The sequence below is a fragment of the Aquarana catesbeiana genome, linkage group LG03, assembly GCF_042186555.1.
Source record: "Aquarana catesbeiana isolate 2022-GZ linkage group LG03, ASM4218655v1, whole genome shotgun sequence".
NCBI lineage: Eukaryota > Metazoa > Chordata > Amphibia > Anura > Ranidae > Aquarana > Aquarana catesbeiana.
Genome location: NC_133326.1, coordinates 474,873,591 through 474,892,886, shown reverse-complemented (window position 1 = coordinate 474,892,886; position 19,296 = coordinate 474,873,591). Strand labels below are relative to the sequence as shown.

The following is a 19,296-nucleotide window of genomic DNA, read 5'->3' as shown; positions in this document are numbered from 1 at the left end:
GCACAAAAAGCAAAACCCTAATGGGTCTAGCGCATCAGATCCTAAGATGGGCAGAGAACAATGTGGCCTCTCTATCAGCAGTCCATCTAAAGGGGACGGAAAACACCTTAGCAGATCTCCTCAGCAGGAAAGAAATAAGGGAAGCAGAGTGGTCTCTCAATCAGGAATTATTCGAAAAGATTTCCAAGAGTTGGGGTCATCCCCAAGTGGACCTCTTTGCAAAAGAGGAAAATGCAAAAATACCAGTCTTCTTCTCTCTTCAGAGACAGGATCAAGCTCTCGGAGTAGATGCGTTAGCTCACAAATGGGACTTCCATCTGTCCTACGCTTTTCCCCCGTTCCAACTGATACCAAAGGTGTTAGCCAAATTCAGATTGGAGTCCACGGAGCTAATATTAATAGCTCCTTATTGGCCAAAAAGACCCTGGTTTTCAACCTTGATGAACCTCTCAGTGAAACCTGCTTGGAGATTACCAATCAGGACAGACCTGTTGAGTCAGGGCCGAATTCTCCATCCAGATCCAGCTTACCTCAAACTAACAGCTTGGTTTCTGAAGAACAAATCTTAAGACGGAAGGGTTTATCAGAGAGGCTTATTTCTACCCTTCTTGCAAGTAGAAAAAAAGTGACGAGAGACATTTACTTTAAAGTCTGGAAGATCTATAATTCTTGGTGTTCCAGTAAAAACTTTGATTTTCGTACCACATTTTCAGTTTTGGAATTTCTTCAAGAGGGATTGGAGAAGGGGTTAGCAGCAAGTACGCTCAAGACGCAGGTAGCTGCTTTATCAGTTTTTTTGGAAAGAACCCTGTCAGGGGAACCTTTTAATAATCAGATTTTTTAGGGCAATGGCAAAAGTAAAGCCTAGACCTGTTGTTAGTTTTCCCAAATGGGATTTATCTTTAGTTCTTCAGGGTCTAACTATGGCACCGTTTGAACCCATAGAAGAAGCATCATTACGTTTCTTGACGTTAAAGACTATTTTATTGGTAGCAGTAACTTCCGCACGTAGAATTAGTGAGTTACAAGCCCTTTCAATTAAAGAGCCCTTCATGAGATGTCTACAGGATAGGGTAGTCTTAAGGACGGATCCAGCATTTCTACCAAAGGTGGCTTCAGTTTTTCACCGTACACAGGAAATCATTCTCCCTACTTTTTGTCCTTTACCTTCGGGAGCAGGAGAAGAAGCTTTCCATACCCTTGATGTCAGGAGGTGCCTGCTTAAATATCTGGAAAGAACAAAGGAAATCAGAAAGTCATCCTCACTCTTTGTTTTAATGGAAGGTACTCACAAAGGAGGTAAAGCTTCCAAAAGCACCCTTGGAAGATGGTTAAAGCAGGCCATCAAAGAGGCATACATATCTTTGGGTCTGGAACCTCCGGAAGGGGTATTACCTCATTCTACTCGAGCAGTGGCGGCATCATGGGCAGAAAGGGCTGGGGCATCTCCTGAGCAAATCTGCAAGGCTGCCACATGGTCCAGTTTTTCGACCTTCATAAGGCACTACCGCTTGGATCTACTATCAGCCTCGGACCAATCATTTGGTAGGAAGGTTTTGCAGGCAGTAGTCCCACCCTGAAGTAAGTTTCTCGGTTATCCTCTCCAAGGTGCTGTCCTGAAAGGCGAAGGGAGAAAACCTTAGTTAGACTTACCGGTGACGGTATTTCTACGAGCCTTTCAGGACAGCAGCCTACTTCCCTCCCTTGGTTATCATATGTAAAGTATAATTATAGGACCTGGTAATTGTCTGATTATATTTTCCAGCATGTCGGAGGATTTCTCGGTAACAACTGATGGCATGGTGGAAGCAGCTGCTTTTTAAAGGGGCGTTGTCACGCAGTGTTTCCTGTCTAAGAGGTGGAGCTACGCTCTCTCCAAGGTGCTGTCCTGAAAGGCTCGTAGAAATACCGTCACCGGTAAGTCTAACTAAGGTGTTTTTTTTTTTTTTTTTTTTGCACAAAGTTGTCACTAAATGATATATTGCTCAAACATGCCATGGGAATATGTGAAATTACACCCCAAAATACATTCTGTTGCTTCTCCTGAGTACGGGGATACCACATGTGTGAGACTTTTTGGGAGCCTAGCTGCGTATGGGACCCCGAAAACCAAGCACCGCCTTCAGGCTTTCTAAGGGCGTAAATTTTTGATTTCACTCTTCACTGCCTATCACAGTCTCGGAGGCCATGGAATGCCCAGGTGGCACAAAACCCCCCCAAATGACCCCATTTTGGAAAGTAGACACCCAAAGCTATTTGCTGAGAGGTATAGTGAGTATTTTGCAGACCTCACTTTTTGTCACAAAGTTTTGAAAATTAAAAAAAGAAAAAAAAAAAAATTTTTTTTTTTTTGTCTTTCTTCATTTTCAAAAACAAATGAGAGCTGCAAAATACTCACCATGCCTCTCAGCAAATAGCTTGGGGTGTCTACTTTCCAAAATGGGGTCATTTGGGGGGGGGTTTGTGCCACCTGGGCATTCCATGACCTCCGAAACTGTGATAGGCAGTGAAAAAAAAAGAAATCCTGAAGGCGGTGATTGGTTTTCGGGGTCCCTTACGTGGCTAGGCTCCTAAAAAGTCCCACACATGTGGTATCCCCGTACTCAAGAGAAGCAGCAGAATGTATTTTGGGGTGCAATTCCACATATGCCCATGACCTGTGAGAGCAATATATCATTTAGTGACAACTTTGTGCAAAAAAAAAAAAAATAAAAATAAATAGTCACTTTCCCGCAACTTGTGTCAAAATATAAAATATTCCATGGACTCAACATGCCTCTCAGCAAATAGCTTGGGGTGTCTACTTTCCAAAATGGGGTCATTTGGGGGGGGTTTGTGCCATCTGGGCATTTTATGGCCTTCAAAACTGTGATAGGTAGTGAGGAGTAAAATCAAAAATGTACGCCCTTAGAAATCCTGAAGGCAGTGATTGGTTTTCGGGGCCCCGTACGCGGCTAGGCTCCCAAAAAGTCCCACACATGTGGTATCCCCATACTCAGGAGAAGCAGCTAAATGTATTTTGGGGTGCAATTCCACATATGCCCATGGCCTGTGTGAGCAATATATCATTTAGTGACAACTTTTTGTATTTTTTTTTTTTTTTTTGTCATTCAATCACTTGGGACAAAAAAATGAATATTCAATGGGCTCAAAATGCCTCTCAGCAATTTCCTTGGGGTGTCTACTTTCCAAAATGGGGTCATTTGTGGGGGTTTTGTACTGCCCTGCCATTTTAGCACCTCAAGAAACGACATAGGCAGTCATAAATTAAAGGCTGTGTAAATTCCAGAAAATGTACCCTAGTTTGTAGGCGCTATAACTTTTGCGCAAACCAATAAATATACACTTATTGACATTTTTTTTACCAAAGACATGTGGCCAAATACATTTTGGCCTAAATGTATGACTAAAATTGAGTTTATTGGATTTTTTTTAGAACAAAAAGTAGAAAATATCTTTTTTTTCAAAATTTTCGGTCTTTTTCCGTGTATAGCGCAAAAAATAAAAACGGCAGAGGTGATCAAATACCATCAAAAGAAAGCTCTATTTGTGGGAAGAAAAGGACGCAAATTTCGTTTGGTTACAGCATTGCATGACCGCGCAATTAGCAGTTAAAGCGTCGCAGTGCCAAATTGTAAAGTGCTCTGGTCAGGAAGGGGGTAAATCCTTCCGGGGCTGAAGTGGTTAAATAGAAAACTATTTTTAGATTGATTTTTACTCCAAAAGCCTTTTATTAAAATAAATTTGATGAAAATCAAAAAAAGCTTTAAAAAAATCAGATTTTAATTTTTTTTTTTTTCTTTAAAAAAAAAAAATCATTGATATCCACCCTGAATTTAGGCCAAAATGTATTTTTCTACATATCTTTTGGTAACCCCCCCAACTGTATATTGGTTTGTGTGAAAGTTGCGCTGGGGGGGGCATGGGACTTTACACATCACCAGTGACATGAATACAGTGATCAGTGCTAATTTTTACTGTACTGATGATACTGTTTGATTGTGCCTAATAATGTGTGCTGTTGTGGTTTTTCTAAGCCATGTGCTGTTTTTTCAAAAAACGCACGTCATTGCTGTCTGTATAGAGCTCTGTGTTTACCAACACAGGGCTCTCTTCTGTCATTCACTCAGCCGATCAGCAGGTTCTGGCCATAAATCATTGGCCAGGACCTGCTGATACTTTTCCCATCCAGGTATAAGGTAGCCTGCAATGCTCTGGGCCTCCCCTCTTAATCATGTATCCAGAAACCACGTGGTGCTCTGGCTCAGCAGTCCATCCCCTGATGGCCAATCTTGTAGGCTGGATGGAAGAGGAAGAGCAGGCAACACTACCACTTTAACACAGTGAATGGTGTCGCTGTCTGTGTTCGCCACTCCTTATGCCTCTCCCTGCTTTGCACCTGGTACTCTCTGCAGCAGTTCTGTCAGGGGGTGGACAGCTTATGCGGCTGAATGGCTACACTAGCCTAGCTGCTAAGCTGTGGACGAACCCTCTGGGGGTAGGGTTGACTTCCATGCCCTCAGCCCCCTATCTACATCCCTGACTGAAGCATGGTGTGAGATATTAATCTATTAAGGCGCTGTATGAATAAACACTGCATCAACCCGCTATGCAGTTGTAGCTTAACCACTTCCCTCCCGGCCTATAACAGATTGACAGCCTGGAAGTGGTTCTGTTATCCTGACTGGGCATCATATGATGTCCAGCAGGATAATATGCAGGGGAGCGCAGCGCGGCGTGTCATTCTGACGCCGCATCTCCGATCGTGAAAAGAAGCCTCTGACAGAGGCTTCTTACCATGTGATCAGCTGTGACCGATCACAGCTGATTATCGCGTGAACCAGGAAGTGCCGGTAAATGGCGGTTCGCGCTGACAGGGAGAGACTATCGGCAGCTCTCCCTGTCGGGGGTGGGGGGGGGGGTCTGTGCTGATAATCGGCACATTGATTATCAGCACAGCCCCCATCAAATGTACCCACAATCTGCCAATCGATGCCAGTGCCCAATAAAGTGCTAATTGGTGTCCATCTCAGTGCCCAGTGTTAACACTTGTCAGTCTGCCCCATCAGTGCTGCATATCAGTGCCACCTATCAGTGCCCATCAATTCTACATATCGGTGCCGACTCATCAGTGCCCGTCAGTGAAGGAGAAAACTATTTTATAACAAACGAAGAAAAAATTTTTTTTTTTTCTTTTCAAAAATGACGGTCTTTTTTAGTATAGCAAAAAATTAAAACCGCACAAGTGATCAAATACCACCAAAAGAAAGCTCTATTTGTGGGAAGAAAGTGATAAAAAATTTTGTTCGGGTACAGTGTTTTATGACTGCGCATTTCTTATTCAAAGTGAGACAGCACTGAAAGCTCAAAATTGTCCTGGGCAGGAAGGGGCGAAAGTGCCTGGTATTGAAGTGGTTAAACGGGAAACTTGAGCATATTGCAGGCCATTCATTCCAACTGCATGGTCTGTGGCAGGGATCAGGATTTCTTTGCTGGTGGTCAGGCATCAGTCATAAGAGGTGTTCTGTTTATGCACACGCTATCCTTGGCTTACTGTAATTACCTTATAGTTTTGGTTGGTGTTTTTTCTAATAGAGCCTTTAGAAAACTCTAAGTTGTATGCATACCTCCATTCATAAGTCCAGTATGAGGTGACAAGCTGATTTATTGAAATACTTGTCATTAAAGTGTTTCACATGACTCGGTATGGCACGTCAACATGCCGGCATTACCAAAGCCTATAATCAAAAAATAGCATTTCTATCCATTAATCTAAAATAATCTCTTGGCCCTAAAAACTAAGAACATATGATCTCTGCTTACTAGATCATTTTTAGTGTTTCAGACTGAGTTTGACTGACCTGGTCTACCGGACTCAAGGTGCTAAGACGAGATAGACCAGGTGGTTACAAAGGCACATCCGGGGCAGAACCTGTATATTGTATGTTACCAGTGCATGCATAATGGCACACTGGCGGAACTTTTACATGAAGATGTGTTTTGTGACTATCTAAAAAGGGGGAAAGAAGCCAATGGGGTTCCATGTAATGAATATTCTACCATAAATTTGGGATGAATATATTTCACAATCCTCAGTTTTAAGTTCTTACTCTATAGCCTCACTTACATGCTGTTATCCCTTTTGATAAATTGTGTTGACATGCTGTTCATTTCCACACAGGATTCGTGTTTTTTTTTTTTTTTTTTTTTTTTAACATCACTTTCCTTTCTGTGGTGGCTCCTATCAAAAGCCAGGTCTCTATGGAGCCACCATAGTGTGTGCAATTCCCCACCCCAGAACAATTTACTGGAATTTTTGTACATGTGCATGACCTAATTCATACATGCAGCTGAGACCATGGGATCCACATGGCAAGTTTCTTTCTTCCCTGCCTTTTTTTTTTTTTTTTTTTTTAACAGCCAAAGTTCAATATTAACCAAATTTTTACACGGGCGAAGCACCAGGTCCAGTTTAACAGGTCCTCACTAGCTCCCTCATTGTTCATCCTACTGCTGGGAACAGCTGGAGTTAGCGTTGCAAGTTCAGAGCTTCTACATGGTTTACATATAAATGTGTTAAACTCATCAAATTTCATTTCGTGAGCACCAGCAACCCAAAAATTCAGTAAAATGAATTCTGATTAGTGTGAGTGACCGCATGAAGGTGTACTTGTGTATTGCTGTATTTTGAAATGTGAAGGCTTAAAAGGAATATATGAATAGGTATGTAATGATTCATAAGAAAATCAATAACATGATTGATGTTAGTTGAGGAAAGTTATACAGTCAACATAAAAGCCTTTGGTCAACAGAAGAGTTTATAGCTGGCGTATATGAATAAATTGATCACAAGAAGGTTTCATTTTATGTTGTGGTTTTCAGAGAAGACATCAAACTAGCACATGGTGTAGAATTGGTTTTAAAGGAGGAATCCAAACCGAAATTTAGTTATAAGCTTCTTTTAACGTCCTATGTATTTTTTCTGCAAGCAATCTACATATGGTGCAACACACTTTTCTTTTTTTATACTTCATGGGACACAGTCAGGCTAATATTCATTACCTGCTGGGTTATACTTCATCATTAAGTGAATGTACGCTGGTAGACCAAAGGTCTTCAGACAGGAAGTTATCCCCTATAAAACCCCCCCTCATACAGGAAGCACTTCAGTTTTTTACCAGTGGATGTTTTTAGCAAGGTGGATAGCACGGTTTGTTTGAGCTTTGATCTCCAGGTCTCTAGTCCCACAAACGGTTCCAAAAATGAATCAAGGAATTGACCGATCGGATCCATTTGACAGTCTTTTATGCTTAGATAAATGGTACCGGGGCCTCGCAAAGAAGACTCGAGATCCTGCAAGGTTTTGCCTGTAACATGGGCTCTGGGCACTGGATCCTGCGGAGTGGAAATCCTGGACACTACAGCGCTAAGGCATTTCCTGCAGGGTGCTGTGAAATGAAAGGCTACCCAGTCCTTGAAGGTCCAAGTGACAGCAACCGGAATGGGTTGAGGACTGGGAAGAGCTGAAAGCTCAGGATTTGGTGGAGTGCCCGGGAGATGAGTCTGCGTCCGAGCAGTCTGGACAAGAAGATATCCAGTTGATGTCTGCCTCTGTCGCAGAGGCAGACATCAACTGGATGAGATGAGTGAGCCCCCCTGGTCCTCTTTGGGATCTCTGAGACCTTTTCAGGTCGCACAGACTTTCCCGCTACACCCCCTGTTGGAACAGGCAGTGTATGCTGATTGGGAACATCTTGACAGGACTTTTTTGCCTCCTGAAAGGTTTTCCTTTGTTATCTCATGGCTAAAAAGTTCACCAAAAAATGGAGCAGGCCAGCTGTAGATGCAGCAGTCTCTTCCTTTAAACAAGAACTTAACTTGTCCAGTAGATAATGCACAGAGCTTGAAAGACCCTGTTGACAAGAATTTGGAATTATTAAAAGCTTGCTTTTTCTTTGGCCAGTTTAGCTATTCAGCCAGCTGTTGTAGCAATTGGTATTTGCCAGTCCGTAAAGGATCAAGTCAAACGGTCTGATAGGCCTAACCAGGAGGATGATCTGCGTGAAAGGTAAGACGGATATTCCTTGAGTGCTGTGTTTTGCTGTTGCTTTAAAGGATTCAGTACAGCAGGTTTCTCGCCTGGCTTCCTTGTCTGTACATATGCGCAGACTTTTATGGCTTAAGAACTGGTCAGCCGAGCTTCCTTGTAAAAACTATTGGCAGGTTTCCCGTTTCATGGGGAATGTTCATTCGGTGATCACTTGGACAAATATATCCAAAAGATTTCTGGAGGGAAGAGTTCTCTACTTCCTGTGAAGAAAAACACCAAACATCCCTTGTTTAACCACTTGAGCCCCGGACCATTATGCTGCCTAAGGACCAGAGGTCTTTTTCCAATTTGGCACTGCGTCGCTTTAACTGCTAATTGCGCGGTCATGCAATGCTGTACCCAAACGAAATTTGTGTCCTTTTCTTCCCACAAATAGAGCTTTCTTTTGATGGTATTTGATCACCTCTGCAGTTTTTATTTTTTGCGCTATAAACGGAAAAAGACCGAAAATTTTGAAAAAAAATGATATTTTCTACTTTGTTATAAAAAAAATCCAATAAACTAAATTTTAGTCATACATTTAGGCCAAAATGTATTCGGCCACATGTCTTTGGTAAAAAAAATGTCAATAAGCATATATTGGTTTGCGCAAAAGTTATAGCGTCTACAAACTAGGGTACATTTTCTGTAATTTACACAGCTTTTAGTTTGACTGCCTATGTCATTTCTTGAGGTGCTAAAATGGCAGGGCAGTACAAAACCCCCCCCAAATGACCCCATTTTGGAAAGTAGACACCCCAAGGAAATTGCTGAGAGGCATGTTGAACCCATTGAATATTTATTTTTTTTGTCCCAAGTGATTGAATAATGACAAAAAAAAAAAAAAAAAAAATTTACAAAAAGTTGTCACTAAATGATATATTGCTCACACAGGCCATGGGCCTATGTGGAATTGCACCCCAAAATACATTCAGCTGCTTCTCCTGAGTATGGGGATACCACATGTGTGGGACTTTTTGGGAGCCTAGCCGCGTACGGGGCCCCGAAAACCAAGCACCGCCTTCAGGATTTCTAAGGGTGTAAATTTTTGATTTCACTCTTCACTGCCTATCACAGTTTCGGAGGCCATGGAATGCCCAGGTGGCACAAAACCCCCCCAAATGACCCCATTTTGGAAAGTAGACACCCCAAGCTATTTGCTGAGAGGCATGGTGAGTATTTTGCAGCTCTCATTTGTTTTTGAAAATGAAGAAAGACAAGAAAAACTTTTTTTTTTTTCAATTTTCAAAACTTTGTGACAAAAAGTGAGGTCTGCAAAATACTCACAATACCTCTCAGCAAATAGCTTTGGGTGTCTACTTTCCAAAATGGGGTCATTTGGGGGGGTTTTGTGCCACCACTTTCCATGGCCTCCGAAACTGTGATAGGCAGTGAAGAGTGAAATCAAAAATTCACGCCCTTAGAAAGCCTGAAGGCGGTGCTTGGTTTTCGGGGTCCCGTATGCGGCTAGGCTCCCAGAAAGTCTCACACATGTGGTATCCCCGTACTCAGGAGAAGCAGCAGAATGTATTTTGGGGTGTAATTTCACATATTCCCATGGCATGTTTGAGCAATATATCATTTAGTGATAACTTTGTGCAAAAAAAAAAAAAAAAAAAAAAATTTGTCTCTTTCCCGCAACTTGTGTCACAATATAAAATATTCCATGGACTCGACATGCCTCTCAGCAAATAGCTTGGGGTGTCTACTTTCCAAAATAGGGTCATTTGGGGGGGGGTTTGAACTGTCCTGGCATTTTATGCACAACATTTAGAAGCTTGTCACACATCACCAACTCTTTTCTAACCATTTGAAGACAAAGCCCTTTCTGCTTCCCCAATTTCCCAATGGCGCTATTTACATCCGGCGAAATCTAAGTCATAAAATGCTCGTAGCTTCCGGTTTCTTAGGCCATAGAGATTTTTGGAGCCACTCTTGTCTCTGATCAGCTCTATGGTCAGCTGGCTGAATCACCGGCTGCATTCTCAGGTTCCCTGTTGAGACAGGAGAGCCAGAGAAAAACACGAAGACGGTGGGGGGGGGAATTCCCTCCCACGGCTTGTAAAAGCAGTCTAGAGGCTAATTAGCCACTAGGATTGCTTTTACATGAAAGCCGACCGCTGGCTGAAAAGAATGATACCAAGATGATACCTAAACCTGCAGGCATCATTCTGGTATAACCATTCAAAGTCGTGAATGGTGTACCTGAAGACAAAAAAATGGTTAACAATAAAGCACAGTAAACGGTAAAGTATAAAAAATTGCATACCTGAAAAGCAAACATGATAAAACATAATAACAATAAAACATTGCAGAATAGAATACAGTAAAAAAGAGCAGAACAAGAGAGAATAGAGAGAGAGAGAACAATAAAACGACAACTATTTTTTTTTCATTTTATATATTTTTTTTTTTTTTTTTTTTTACACTTTTTTTGTAACTAACTTTTATAACTGTAACCGGTTCCAGGTTCGGGTCTCTCAAAATGCGATGGCATCTTGGGAGACCCTGTGAAAGTGTGCCTAGTCTGTGCAATGCTGTACCCTACGCTAATACTCAACTAATGAATGGTAGCGTTCAAAACATTCACCAATGCAAAGACCAGGATTGTCAGGACAGGAGGGACAATAATAGCGGGTGTCACGCCTATATCCGCGCTTGCTGCAGACACCACATCTTTTTTGGGGGGGTTCGTTGGGTAGGGGTACTCGGGAGGACATAAAGAAAATGCCTCTCATGCAGCCGACTGCATTTGGTTGGGGATGTGAATGGGGGAAGTACGGGCGCTGCAGAAGCGGTGGGTTCCCAATTAGGATTGGCGAATGCAGCAGGAAGGGCATTATGGGCACGACGGGCCTGTGTTTGTCTTCTTGGTGGCAGCGGGACACTACTTGTGCTTGCCACCTCACCAGCTTGAACTGCACTTATGGGACTCGCCACGTCACCAAGTGTTACTGCAGTGCTGGTTTGACTACGACCGGGGTGTACTAGGCCGCTGGCGCTTGCCAGTTCAATAAAAAGCTACAAAAAAAACTGTTAGCGATCGCAGAGATCAGGCCTGACTCTGCGAACGCTGCAGTTATGCGTTAAGTGTTTTGTAAGTGACAGTGATCGATCGATACTGCACTTGGGTGGGCTGGGCCGGGCGGAGGGGCAAAATGCAGGTGCTAGCAGGTATCTGGGCTGATCCCGCTAACACTGCGTTTTTGGGAACCCTAAACTGCTGGGGACGCTAGTATAGATCTGATCGGATCAGATATTGATCCGTTCAGATACTATACCACTAAGGGAGGTGTACGGTGCGTGCGTGGGTGTTAGCGGTACTGGCGCTAATCTGACGCTGCCTGGGGCGACGCATATCACTGCCGGGCGATCAGGGGGCTAAACCTTTATTCGGTAATAAACGGCGGGTGCCCCGACACTATAAAAAATAAACAAACTAACCAGCGTCACCCGTAACAGTTATACGGTGATCAGTGGTGAAAGGGTTAACTAGGGGGCCATCAAGGGGTTAAAACATTTATTAGATAGTATATGGGGGTCCCTGTTGCTATAAAATGCTGACGGCGAACCTAAATATTTAGGTCCCTAACTAGCGTCACCAGCGACACTAATACAGCGATCAGAAAAATGATCGCTTAGCGACACTGGTGACAGGGGGTGATCAAGGGGTTAAAACTTTATTAGGGGGGTATCCTAGACCTACAGGGGGGTAATACTAACTGTCCCAACACTGTAACTGTCACAAACTGACACCAATGCAGTAATCAGAAAAAAAAAAAAAACAAAAACAAAAAAACTGCTGGTGTCAGTTTGTGACGGGGGGGGGTGATTGGGGGGGGGGATCGGGGTGTTTAGTGTGCCTGGCATGTTCTACTGTGTGTGTAGTGTTGGTGCACTCACATACCTGTCTTCTCTCCTCGGGCCGGAACGGAAATTACCGAGCCGAGGAGAGATGACATCATTTCCTTTGCTGCTGTTTAGCATACAGCAGCAAAGGAATGATGTGATTGGCCGGCGGCGATCGCGAGGGGGGGGCCACGAACGGATGGCCTCCCCCTCATCTCCGATCGCCGTGGGACAGAAGACGACCGCCTCGGGCACCGGGGGGTCCGATCGGACCCCCCGCCCGCGGAAGGCAAATCACGTATATGTACGTGATTTTGCCTGTCCGTGCCACCTTGCCGACGTAAATCGGCGTGAGGCGGTCGTCAAGTGATTAAAACCCAGGGACTGCTTCCTCAAATGTCTGTCAGGGTGGTTCCGCTGCCAACAGGGCGCTAGGGCCAGGGGCAAGGCCAGGGCCAGAAAAAGCCCTGGGTCCAAAATTTTTCTAAACCCAGCACCAAGCCCTCATTTTTGAGGGGATGCCCCCACTCCATTGGGTGGGGCGGAAGGCTGCTGCACTTTTGCGGACATTTGGAAAAGAATTTAGGACGAATGGGTAACCTTAATTATATCTCGCGGTTACAAGCCGGAGTTACCGGGGGTGCCCCCTCAGGTTTCTAAGATACAGCCTTGCCTTGGATCTTCCAAAAAAGTATTGCTTCAGGCACTACATCTAGTGCATCAATGAGTGATTGATTGTACAGGTTCCGGTACCCGAAAGGGGCACAAGGTTTTACTCAAACCTGTTTACAGTTCAGAAACTGGGACACAAGGCCCATTCTGGACCTAAGGTCCCTGAACAAGTATCTATTGATACAATCCTTTCGGATGGAGTCTGTCTGCTCAGCAGTAACCTCACTCTAGAGGGGAGACTTTTTAGCCTCCATCGATATAAAGGACGTGTACTTGCATGTACCCTTCTTTCAGCCTCATCAGAGGTTCCTACATTTTGCAGTAGAGGAATGTCATTTTTCAGTTTGTGGCTCTACCTTTCAGGCTTGCTACAGCTCCCCGTGTGTTCACAAAGGTACTAGCACCAGTACTGGGTCTTTTAAGGGCCCAAGGGATCCTGGTGCTCGGGTATCTGGACGACCTCCTGCTCAGAGATCACTCGTACAGGCTCTAGAACAGAGCATAATATACACAGTGAGGTATTTCAAAAGCTTAGGCTGGATCATAAATACGAAAAATCAGCCTAGAAACCAGCTCAAAGTCTAAAATATTTAGATCTGATTCTAAACACAGTCCAAGCAAGAGTATTCTTGCCACCTGTAAGGATCTGTGCCCTGAAGGATCAGTTGCGTCAGTAAGGGGCACCAGACAACCCTCCAGCTCTGTATGAGTCTTCTAGGGAGGATGGTATCCTCTGATGCAGTGCCCTATGCCCAGTACCATTCCAAGCCTTTACAACAAGACATCTTGTTGGCTTGGAACAGAGAAAGAAAAGCCCTGGATTATCCATTGTGCTCATCTCCACAGGCATGCTTAAGCCTAAACTGGTGATTTCAGGATCAGCACCTGCGAAAGGGAAAATCCTTTTCTCCTGGTATCTTGGAGAGTGCTGACTACAGATGCCAGTCTCTCAGGCTGGGGAGCGCCCCTAGATGGGCTCACAACCCAGGGGAAATGGTCAGGGACAGAGCAGACCCTGCCCAGCAATGTCCTAGAATTACAGGAAGTACATCTGGTCCTACGATCCTGGTTGGTGGAGCTTCAGGACTGCCCCATCAGGGTTCAGTCTGACCATGCCATGGCAGTGGCCTATATAAACCACCAAGTCAGTACCCGGAATTGTTCAGCTCTGTGAACTATATACTAGCCTGGACAGAGGGACATGTGCCAATATTGGCAATCCATATCCTGGGAGTAGAGAACTGGAAGGCAGATTATATCAGCCGCCAGCACATCTGCCTGGGGGAATGGTCCCTACACCCTGAGGCGTTCCAGAAAATTTGCCGATGTTGGGGATGGCCTGAGGTCAACCTACTGGCATCCAGGTTCAATAAGCTGCAGCAGTTTGTGTCTCGAACAAGAGATCCTCTGGCAATTGGATCAGATGCTCAGTAGTCCCTGGTTTATGCTTTCTCTCTGATCTCTCTCTCCCACATTTGTTGCACAGGATTTGGAGAGAGGGGATTCTAGTCTTTCTGGTGGCACCAGCCTGGCCCAGAAGGCCCTGGAGATTGAGACTGAGAATAGACGGGCCATGGATGCTTTCATGTTGCCCTGATCTACTGTCTCAAGGTCCTATATTTCACCCCAATTTACAGTGTCTAAATTTGATGGCATGGCTATTGAAGCCAGGGTGTTAAAGGACCATGGCAGCTCAGGACCAGTGGTGTCTACTCTAGTGAATGCTAGAAATGCTATCACTAGGAAGATTTATTATAAGGTCTGTAAGACTTTTATTGCTTGGTGCGAAGCCAGAAAATAGCATCCTCGGAAATAGGTGATAGGGAGAATTCTCTTTTCTACAGTCAGCTGTGGAAATCAGATTGGCTTTTAGTACAGAGGTCAACTTTCGGCCCCATCAGTATTCTTCCAAAGGTCTTTAGCCTCCCATTCACTTCCATTCGAACCTTTATGCATGGGGCAACTTACTTCCCCTCATTAGGTCACCTATGTGTCCTTGGGACTTGAATTTGGTGCTGTCTGTGTTACAGAAACAACCATTTGAACCTATTAAGGAAATTCCATTAGACTTTGTCACGCAAGCCATCACCTCAGCTAGAAGGGTGTTGGAGTTGGGAGCCCTTTCATGCAGGGAACCACACTTGATCCTTTACCATGACAGTTGTGTTATGACCTGTTCCATCCTTTTTTCCAAAAGTGGTGTTGGCCTTTCATTTAAATCAGGACATTATTTTGCCTTCTCTCAGCCTCGTTTGGTGGAAGAGACAACTGTATTCTTTGGATGTTGTCCGGGCAGTCAAGGTTTGTCTAGATCTGTGAAGATCCGAGGATCAGACTCCATTGCCAATTGGGTCAATTGATCATTCAAGCCTACGGTCTGAAACGTAAAGCTCCTCCCTTTTAGGGTGAGAGCTCATTCTACCAGGGGTGTAGGAACCTCCTGGGCTTTTTGCCATCACAAATCTGTGGCTCAGATTTGTAAGGCTGCTACCTGGTCTTCAGTGCATATGTTCACAAAATTTTATCAAGTGGATGTTCGAGCAGCTGAGGATTCAGCTTTCGGCTGCAGTGTTCTGATTGCTAATGTTTGGCAGGGTGTCTCCCTCCCCTCAAGGCTATTGCTCTGGGACGTTCCAGCAGGTAATGAATATTAGCCTGACTGTGTCCCATGATGTATGATTACGTCATACTTGTAAAATCATTTTTTTTTCTTTGAGTACATCATGGGACACAGAGATCCCTCCCCTCTTTTTTGAAGATTCAGTGCTTGCTTCAAAACTGAACTGCTTCCTGTATGGGAGGGATTATATAGGGGATCCCTTCCTGTCTGAAGACCTTTGGTCTACCAGTGTCCATTCACCTGATGAAGTGTACCCCAGCAGGTAATGAGTATTAGCCTGGCTCTGTCCCATGATGTACTCAAAGAAAATGATTTTACAGGTAAGTATGATGTAAAAATCCTATTCTGCTCAAGTCATATTAATGATCCTTCCCCCATCTAAGGAGAGGCTGTTTGAGAAAAAAAAATGGCTGCTGAGGTTATGCTCCCCTAGTCACTCCTCCTCCCTCCTGTATTGACATCATCCCTGTTTCTGCCTCCTCCTTTGAGCATGTTCCCAACCAACCCTTTCTTGGATTCTCAGTGTTGCTGTACTTGTGCTATAAGAAGTTAAATTAAATTGTATTTATATCCAAAACTTTTTATAATTTTGCATAGGAGTAGCAAATGGTGAAAACCCTGCCTTGTAACTCTTTTCACTTCTATGTCCCAGAGACCCAACCGGAAGGGAGAGAGTCTCTACACAGAATTCCTTTTTAGACCGTTGTCTTCAGCACAGGTGTCTTCCATGTACCCATGCCTCCTGTTCTGGTGACAACTGTAAGATATTGGTTTCCTATTTTCTGTTCAGTTAATGGTCACCAGGACAAACTGAGGTTGAATCTACCTAGCTGGGCACAGACTGCAATAAAAACTTGAATTCTAACCATTCCTATTGCATCTAAAATAAAAAAGTAAAAACGTTTTAACTATGCAAACATTTTAAATTGTTTCTAAAGGAAATTTTTTGCGATCAACATAAACATGTTTTACTCACCTGACGGCGATCTTGGTTCCTCCTTGGCTGCGTCTCCTCCCATAGCAAGCCACTGGCTAGGGGGACAGATTTGTAGGCCTTCCAGGGCAGACTGTATCTATATACACACAACGCAGCTTGACCCTGCTCCCTTCTCACAGGATTTGCAGGGAATACATAGAGTATAATTTCAGCAGGTGAGAGAACTTCTGCCAGAGTTGGCAGGGGGGTGGGAGTGAGTGGATGGGGGTCATATTTTACTTGGAGTGAGGCTTTCACTTTTGGTGGGTTATAGGTCCTCAGATCTGAACTCTGTTTTGCTCCTTACAGGTAAAAGTCACTCAGGAAGTAAAGGTTCGATTTGGGGAACAGCTTTCAAGTCTCCAGGTCAAGCAGCAGCAAGATGCCGAACTCCTGGAAGACATCAGGTAACAGAAAATGTGAAGATGTTTAAATATGAATGTGGATAATTTGTGACATTGTTGGCCAACTGTGTAGTTTTTTAGTTACTGTGGACTTTGGCTTGAGCACAATGGGTGAAGGAGGTGGCATGTGCCTTGTTTCTGAGCACAGTAGCCTGATATTTGAAGTTTGTTCAAATCTGTGTTGTGATGCTTATAGAATATGCTCTACTCCATGTTTGCATTGCTCTTCTGGGTCCCCAGCCTCACCTTGGACAGCTTAAGGTCAGTGTGCCAAAATGGCAGGATTTTCTGCAGATGTGTGCTTCTGCATCCACCTTCCTTTGTGAAGCCAAAAATGCCACTTATTCCTCTAGCCTCTTCTGAAGATATAGGATGTTCATATCTATGCAGTTTGTATACTCCAGTTAGGGTACCCAGGCTTCATTGGTGCTCATGCCATAAAAAACGTAAGGTGTATGGAGCAACAATGACTTGTACCACAAGGCCAGGCTTGTTAAATCTGGTTTAGGGTGTCACGATCCATACAATAGCATTCAGTAGGTGTCACCATGTCTGAAAGATTCCAAAGTACTCTTTTGGAGGCAGCTTTGGATTTATAAAATGTCACCTATAGCCACACACTCTTCTATACTGACTGTGGTTGACAGTGTAGGACAGGACGTTGAATGTTTGTTTACAAAAATAACATGGTTGCAGTAGAAAAGAGCATAGGCATCGATCAATGCAGTTGTCCATTCACTGGCTTTGCTTGCAGGGGGTTCATAGGGAGGGATAGCATCTGGCTGTTTTCTACTAAAAAGTAACCCATCAGCCAGGGCTGAAAATTTGACGTTTAACCACTTGCCAATTCTGACACTTCTCGCGTATATGTAAAAAGCTGCCTTTTTTGCTAGAAAATTACTTGAAATAATATATATTTTTAAGCAGAGATGCTGCTTGCAGGACATTTTTCCCGTCCTGCAAGCGCGCACAGCTCCAGTGTGAAAGCAAGTGTTTTATCTTATGAAAAGACACTATCTTAAATATTTTATTGCTTTCAGAAGAGATGAACAGCCCTTGTGATGGCATAGGCCAAGACAGGTCCCTTTTTTGGGGAGATCTGGGGACTATTATACCCCAGATCTCTCTTCTGCCCTCCAAAGCATCTGATTAAACCAATATCAGTTTGATCAGATGCTTGTTCAAGCTGGTAATGGCTTGTTTATACAAGACCAAAACCGTGAGACCCCTTTCACACTGGAGGTGTTTTTCAGGCACTACAGTGCTAAAAATAGCGCCTGCATAGTACCTGGAAAAAAAGCCTCAGCTGCAAATCCAATGTGAAAGCCCGAGTGCTTTCACACTGGGGTGCTGCGCTGGCAGCGCGTCACAAAAAGTCCTGCCAGCAGCCAGCTTTGCAGCGGTGTAGGAGTGGTGAATACACCACTCCTCCACTGCTCCTGCCCATTGAAATCAATGGGCAGCGCCTTCGAGCCACGGTGTTTTGCGGGCGGATTTAACCCTTTTTTGGCTGCTAGTGGGGGTTAAAACCGCCCCGTTATCGGCTGAATAGCGCTGCTAAAATTACGCTAAAAATAGCGCCACTTGGACACCACCAGTGTGAAAGGGGTTTAAGAGACAAAGTCCTTGTTGCTTCTGATATTGTACAGTGGGAGGAACATCAGTTCCTCACTGTGCCCCAGGAACCAAATGCTGTCAGTTGCATCCTTACCAGGTTTCCTGGTTGCCCGGAGAGCCCGGTAAAGGCAGTGGCAAGTGGGGGGGGGGGGGGCTAGACCCCCTTCCTTCACCACCTGTAAAAGTAATCCAGCAGCTTCTTAGCGTTAGGAATACTTTACATTAAAGGGAATCAACAGCCCTGATATATGATCTGTCATTGCTGCGGCAATAACCTAGATATCACCCTTCCAATCCAGCAATGTACGGGTACCTTGCTGGACAGTAAGTGGTTAACTTGATGCAAAGAATACCTCCTGCCTACTGTGCCTATAAATTTTCATCTAGAAGCTTTGGCTGTTGCCCAAAACCCTAGGGTTGTAAAAGAAGTGTACCCTGGCAATTATACTGTTGAGCAGCAATGAAACCAGGGCTGGCGCCAGCATAAAGCAGCCAAGGCGGCTGCCTGAGTGTGCCAGGAGAGGGGGGCACCAAAGCCAGGGGTTCCCCAAGAGGCGCATATCCTGGCGCCCAGCCCTGCTTGCACCTGTAGTCAATTCAGCACACTGACAGTTAACTCAGCAGGCCTCCGCCGAGCCAGCCAAGTGCTGGTAACTTGCCTCTCCTGACTTCACAGCCCCCTCCTCTGCTAGATGCAGATGCCCACAACTCGAAGACCCCACCCCCTCTCTCACTTCAGCGGCCAAGGCAAGGATCGCTAGATTCAGAAAAAAAAAATTCACCCTGCCACCTGGGCAGTGGCAGAGAGTCGAACGCCTCCAATTCAGCCACACAGACCATTGCCACTGAATTGGAGGGCGTGTGAAATGGGGGGGACCCTGGAGCTAAGTCACACCAGGGGGAGAGCCCAATACCATCAGAAGGCCCAGGAAGATTGCAAGTAAGGATGAGCTCCGGCGTGTTCGCATGCTGCACGTGCCGAGCCCGCCAGGAAGTCGGCGCAGCGCTAATCACAATCAGTGAGACATTTCCTGATCTCTGCAGCCGCACATAGGGAAATGTCTCGCTG

At 44.6% G+C, this 19,296-nt stretch overlaps 1 protein-coding gene across 3 annotated transcripts in view; it reads left to right on the top strand.

Annotated features, from left to right (window-relative positions):
- The window catches only part of FCHSD1 (FCH and double SH3 domains 1), a 194,415-nt gene that overhangs the window by 23,464 nt on the left and 151,655 nt on the right, over positions 1-19,296 (top strand). For 2 of the 3 annotated variants that reach the window (XM_073621022.1, XM_073621021.1), the window contains exon 2: positions 16,516-16,613. The exons of the other annotated variant lie outside the window; for it this stretch is intronic. In XM_073621022.1, coding sequence (XP_073477123.1) covers positions 16,589-16,613 — 25 coding nt within the window. In that variant the 5' untranslated portion in view covers positions 16,516-16,588. The remainder of the gene's footprint in view (positions 1-16,515; positions 16,614-19,296) is intronic. 3 annotated transcript variants of the gene reach the window in all.